Source organism: Chenopodium album, chromosome 3 (genome assembly GCF_948465745.1).
Source record: "Chenopodium album chromosome 3, dcCheAlbu1.1, whole genome shotgun sequence".
NCBI lineage: Eukaryota > Viridiplantae > Streptophyta > Magnoliopsida > Caryophyllales > Amaranthaceae > Chenopodium > Chenopodium album.
In genome coordinates, this window is record NC_137836.1 from 59,162,170 (window position 1) to 59,168,420 (window position 6,251).

General features: G+C 35.7%; 1 protein-coding gene across 1 annotated transcript; it reads right to left on the reverse strand.

Annotated features, from left to right (window-relative positions):
- Positions 1-909: 909 nt before the first annotated feature.
- On the reverse strand, positions 910-6,024 carry LOC145624004 (putative glutathione peroxidase 5). Its single transcript, XM_081676929.1, has 6 exons — positions 5,800-6,024; positions 5,606-5,682; positions 5,440-5,501; positions 3,811-3,929; positions 1,196-1,366; positions 910-1,094 (listed from the first exon to the last, which is right to left on the reverse strand). Exons 1-6 carry the CDS (start codon positions 5,851-5,853, stop codon positions 1,062-1,064), a joined length of 516 nt encoding a protein of 171 aa, XP_081533055.1. The 5' UTR covers positions 5,854-6,024; the 3' UTR covers positions 910-1,061.
- Positions 6,025-6,251: the final 227 nt, after the last annotated feature.

A 6,251-nucleotide genomic window follows, 5' to 3' on the forward strand; every position in this document is an offset into this window, starting at 1 on the left:
TTTTGATGGAGCCTGGCTTTGCAGTGATAATCGTGCAGGTGCTGGTTGGATTATTCGAGATGCGAACTCTGATAGAGTTCTCGGGGGTGGAGCGTGTGCTTGTCGGGCTCATAATGCTCTTCAGGCGGAACTGCAGGCCTTCTTAGGGGGCCTCCGGTTGGCCTTGCGCAGGGACCTTCTGCGTATTCTCGTTTATACTGATGCGCTCTGCTCGTTTCCTTGTTCCAGTTGTCTCGGCCCCTTTGATATCTCCTACTTCTGGTTGCTACGGGAAATTCAAGAGCTTCTTCCCCGCTTTTTGTCTTGTCGGCTATGTAAGGTGCCTCAACAGTGGATCGCTCCAGCACATTGGTTGGCAGTTAGTGCTCGGGATCGTCGCTTCCTTTGTTAGTCCTTTTAGCTTTGCAGTTTTTGTTTGTTTTGTTAGTGATCTTTGTCAAAATAAATAACTAAATAAATAAATAACAAACTATAACCATTACTGAGTAATATTTATTTTGATATCTTATAAACATATATCCAAATGAATTTTTTTTTCCCAAAAGAGAAGCTCTTTTACCATTTCCACTTACAACAAGCATAAGGGTATTAGAGTAAGATAAACTAAGATCTTACTAACTCATCACGCTTATTCACATATAGTGTTGCTTATAACACCATTCAGAAGCTGAGATTTAGTGCCTTAAACAGCATTGCTACTTCAACAAAGGATTGTGTAAGTGTGTGTGTTACGGTACTTGGGTTGGGAGAGAGAGGGAGGGGCGGGGGGGGGGGGGGGGGGGGGGGGGGGGTGGAGAATCAAAAACACCTCAGTCCAAAGTTCTAATATCAACAGACGCAAGCTTGTTCTGGATTACAAGAAATACAAAAATATAGGGAGAAGTACATCGTCAACAAAATCATACACACTGTCCGAAACTCCAAATATTAATATTAACTACAGAAACTGATTTCATTTATAATCAAGAAATGACTCTATACACAAAAATAATAGTAATAATTTTATCTTGTTCGAGAAAAGAAAAAATAAATCATCAAAACTTCTCAGCCATTATAGCCCATCACATCTCACCTAATGCTTTTTTAATATCACCCTGCAGAACGAGAGGTCAAAGAAGAACATTCAGATTTCTGGAAATATAGCAATGAGAATGCGAGATGTAAAGATGAGGAAGACTGGAAGAGCATGAAGCACCTCGATGGAAAGCGGAGGAGTTGTTGTACCATATCGTTTGACGACTTTTCCATCCTTGCCAACGAGGAACTTTGTAAAGTTCCATTTGACACTGTTTCCAAAAAGAGATGAACGCTTACTTGCTTTAAGGAATTTGTACACAGGGGCTGTCTTCGGTCCATTGACGCATACCTGTTACAAAAAATTCAAGTACAAACAATTGGGAAGTGGCAGAAATGTGATATTAGTAGCTTAGTGCTATAGCTGGAAACAGATAGATAAATAATTATGCACAAATATATCAGTAACCAGGTTAGCTTCAGCTCTTGTTAGTGTAATGGGAGTTCAAGGAATACCACTAAACAAGAGTTATTTCTGTAATCTCTACTTTTTCTTTTCTCACCCACCTTTTCTTTGTTTCATCTTGTTTAAATAGCTGTGTTCGAAAATTGTCTTCTGTCACTTGGGTTCCCCCCACCCCACTTGGTCAAGCAGCACACGAAGGGGTGGGTGTGTTCAAGAAAATTTTTAAATGCAAACATCCTAAAGAACTGATGCGATATGCTCCTAGACTATAGATAAGAGAGGTGCATACGAGAAAAAGATAAGAGAGGTGCACTAAATGCTCGTGCCCACTAATATAGACCCACGGCAGTGAACTATCAACTTAACACACCGTTCACTGGTTCAACACCCCCTCGCCCCCCCCCCCCCCCCCAACCCCAAAAAAAAAGGGGGGGGGGGCAGTGGGAGCACATTAACTTCCGATGCTCTGACAATACGCAGTGTGGAATTCAAATATGGGAGTGCCAAATGTGCATGATCAAAGTGGCAAAATCACTATTTACAGTGAGTCAGAAACCTAAGACCTGTCAACCAGAGAATATTCAAGTGGAATTCCATTTGACTGTTCACGATATTCTGACCTGATTGTTGCTGTTATTTTTCAAATAATAAGATGCTGATAAATGGAAGCTGCAGGCCAGCTGCTGATCTGGGGCTGAGGAAATTCTTGATTTTTTTTTATTTTTTTTTATTTTTTTTATTTAGTGGGTTGAAATTTACACAACTGTTATATAATTTTCACTTTTAAATCAAATTTCTTTTCAGGAAGAGAAGCTTAATACAACTGCTAGATAAGCAAGCCAGCGACCAAGCCGTACTTAACACTACTTTCATTCCCTGTCATCAAGCAAATCCATTTTACTTTGAAATAGTTCTTTGGACATAATCCCTCAAAAAGTAGGAGGCTCTGGTTTTGATAGCCCTCTAAGATATAAATTAATTATTAATAAATATAATTCATTAAAAATTAAAGAAAATTTCATCATTAAAAAGACAGGAAATTTTCTAAACCTAAACTAATAATAATTTTTTTCCCCTCATTCAATATCAGTTAGATAGGATACACTACCATAAAAAATCCAAAAAGATGCAGAGGACACCATTCTATGGTCTCTATTGTCTATCACACAAAACCTGCCAACTACAAGTTCAGCCCATGAAATCCAATTATGCCTTTTCAAGTTTCAAACCACAAAGCCAAAAATGGGTAAAATCTAATCATTCCTTTTCAGCCACAAAACTACCAGTGAGAAATACCCAATCTTTCCTTTTCAACCACAAAGCCATAAATGCTCTCCTCCCTCATACTTCCACATAATAACATCATACCAGTAAATGCTTCATGAAAGACCCAAACCACAACCATCAAATCCCAACATATTTCATAATAAGAAACTAATCTACTATACAATAATATACTGCTCTTAGATTCCTCACCAATGGCAAGAAAATATGAAACCCAAAATTTTCACTGTTAGGTACGTAGCACTAACATCAGAAAGTTGACACATAGGGTCTAAAGTCTAGCATGTATTGAGCCATACTGAACATGCAGTCAATAAAAATGTTTTGATTTGCCTTAGAGACCTTTGCTTTCCAACTAAGTGATAGAAGACGAAGTATATTTTATAAGGTGTTGTATGAAAGAGTACTCAAAGAATTTTAGAAAAAGGAAAAATCGTCGAACACTCCTAAGAAATTTGTAAGCCACCCTAAAAATAAATAAAAAAATCAATGCCTACTCCTGACCTCAACTAAAAAGGAAGTTACAATCAGAACACACTGCATAGTAGGAAGCTGAAAGACAACAAAAAGAAATGTAAAAAAGGCCATGGAATCCTCAATCAATCAAAGCCTTAATCCCATAAGTGGGAATATGACCAAGGGATAATTGAACAAAAACACCTAGAACATAAATGCAAAAGCATCATATTTGTTGCTTCTAAAGACTGGGTACCAAAAGGGAACTTGATTCAAGGTAGAATGAACAAATATATATAGCAACCAAGAAAATGTTCCAAGGCCATATAACAGCGACATAGTTCTCCTCACAGAGCCTAGATCTCTTTTGTCCCATTACTATAAAATATAAATCATCTCTTGTATCCTCCACATTCTAGATAAAATAAAGTCTCTAACAGACGACATGTGAAGGTATATTATTACTAAACATGAAAAAGGCCACACATCAAAAGAAATCCGCACAAGATTATAAACTAAGGAATGCTCAATGAGGACAAGTATACATTCCACAAAAATTGAAACTCCCAGCAAAAAAACTGCAAACTTACCTTTTGAAAAATGGGATACTCAGCACTGAATCTTGTACAAGCAAAATTTGCAGCATCTTCACTTGTCCCAGGTTCTTGCTTTAGAAATTGATTGCAAGGAAAAGCCAAGACTTCAAAACCTGAGATACCAGATGCAAAATGACTTTTTCAATTAAAAAAAAGGGGGGACAAAAAGGTTTCAGTTGAGTATAAAGAGATCGAAATGAGTGAATAACTTCTCTGAATAAAGCACAGTTAGCACAACTGATTCAATAAAAACTTAAAACAATTTTGATTCACAATCACTCGCCTACGTTTCCTAATATCTCTTTTTGTGTCCCTTCACTCACACACCTAGCTCTAAGAAGAAGAAAGGCATTGACATCTCTTAAAAGTCCGAATTAAAGTGAGTACCAACTACCAAGATATTTAATGTCATGTTCACTTCAGACATCCCCTTCAAGCTTCAACCAGTCATAATACATACATATAAGACCCTTCATTGCTAATAGAGAAAATTCGTTTTGGACAATACATTTGTGATGAGTCTTTGGGTTTTTTTTTTTTTGGATGAATTATTAGTGTGACAATCCAATAATGTAAAGCATGTATTCAATGCACTGTGTCATCCTAGAAAAATCATTTCATTCTTCATTGATGAGATTTTTTTAATTTTATGAATAATTAGTGTGACAATCCAACAATGCAAAGCATTTATTTAATGCATTGTCATCCTAGAAAGATTAGTCATTTCATTCTCCATCGGAACTCCGCCACTAGGTTTTCCGCTGCAGTCCCAAGCCTGGATAAAGGAGGGTTACGATAAGCCAGTAACATCCAATGTAAAACTTTGTCACATTGCTTGACATGAGCCACAATTATTGAGAGTAGTACTAGGATCGCTGACCTCTTGGGAAGTTCTCATGTTGGATTAAGGCGTTCAAGCAGAAGAAAAAGATGAAACTCATGAAAGTTTAAGTTCTTTTAAATTCTAAGTTCTAGCAACAGGTTCCAAAGATTCCTAGATCACCACCAAGGTTATGAAGGAAACAATTGAGTCAATAACGTGTATCAGACAAAAAAGTCCAGCATATGCCTAGAATCAACACTAATCCATAAGAAATCAATAGGTAAACAATAATAAAAACCCCACAATTTACACTGTATTTGCAACATAGGAAAAGAAAATACATTATTAAAGGTACATATGGATATGGTATTATGATTAACGACTATTAGACTCCAATGTCCGACACAATTCTTCGTCTAACAGTGATCCAGTAGTAAACAAGTCTACCAACATTATTACTTATTCATTATTCCCATCCCATTTTCAAAACCATGGATTTAAAAAGAGCCATCTCCTGAACCCTACTGCCATCTCGCAAATAGTATCGCCAATAGAATCATTATAATCTCTCATAGCCATACACAACAAATAACCCCCAATCTTTTTCTCAAATCCTTCCACTTTTCCTCCTGCTCCCAGAACCATCACAAAATAATTTTCTAAATTTGGTCATTTTCTCAATATCTCACACTAATTTCACTAATTGTAGTTCTAACTTCACAAACAAAAGACAATCACAAGTTTATCATACTAATACATAACAACCCAAAAACAAAACAAACAAAAAGCAAAAATCTTACCATTATCCCTGTATTTCTGGTACAATTCTGTCAACTGGGTATAATTTACATTGGTAAACCCACTGCATATACCAACAAAAACACAAATTCTTACACTATAAACAACCAAAATATAATAAATTCAAAAATCAACAAACCAATTTAAATCAATGTAAAGTAGGATTACCATTTTGAAGCAACGTTGACAACCAAAAGAACTTTCCCTTTATACATACTTAGATCAACATCCTTTCCCCTATTATCCTATTCACACAATTGAAATTATAATAAATACCTTACATCCAATTTTGGATTTCTCAAGTGGGATAATACAATTTTTCATATAAATCAACCAAAAAAAAAAGAAAAAAATTCAATTACCTTAACAGTAAATTCATGGATGGATTGTTGTGGGACTGATTCAACAGCACCCATTTGAGTGGAAAATGAAATAAAATTAAACAAAAATAAAAAAAAAAAAAAAAATTATAGTCCCTTTTATCTGAAACTAAGACCTACTAAAGATTGAGTAGATGAAGATGATTGTGTTTGTGTGTGTAGGTTTTTTTTTGAGGGAATGTGTTTGTGTGTGTAGGTTGTTAGCTGCCATAAGAAACGCGGCAAACACTGATTTATTTACACAAGATGGTATTGGGTGGGCCTCCAAGGTAGGGGCATTTTCATTATTATTATTTTTATTGGTAGAAAGGCATTAATTAAAAATGTTGGTAGTGGTTGTTCCAACTTAATTTGATTAAATAATAATAATAATAATAATAATAAACAATAATCTAATATATATATAAATAAAGCAGACATTTTTTGGGAGCATT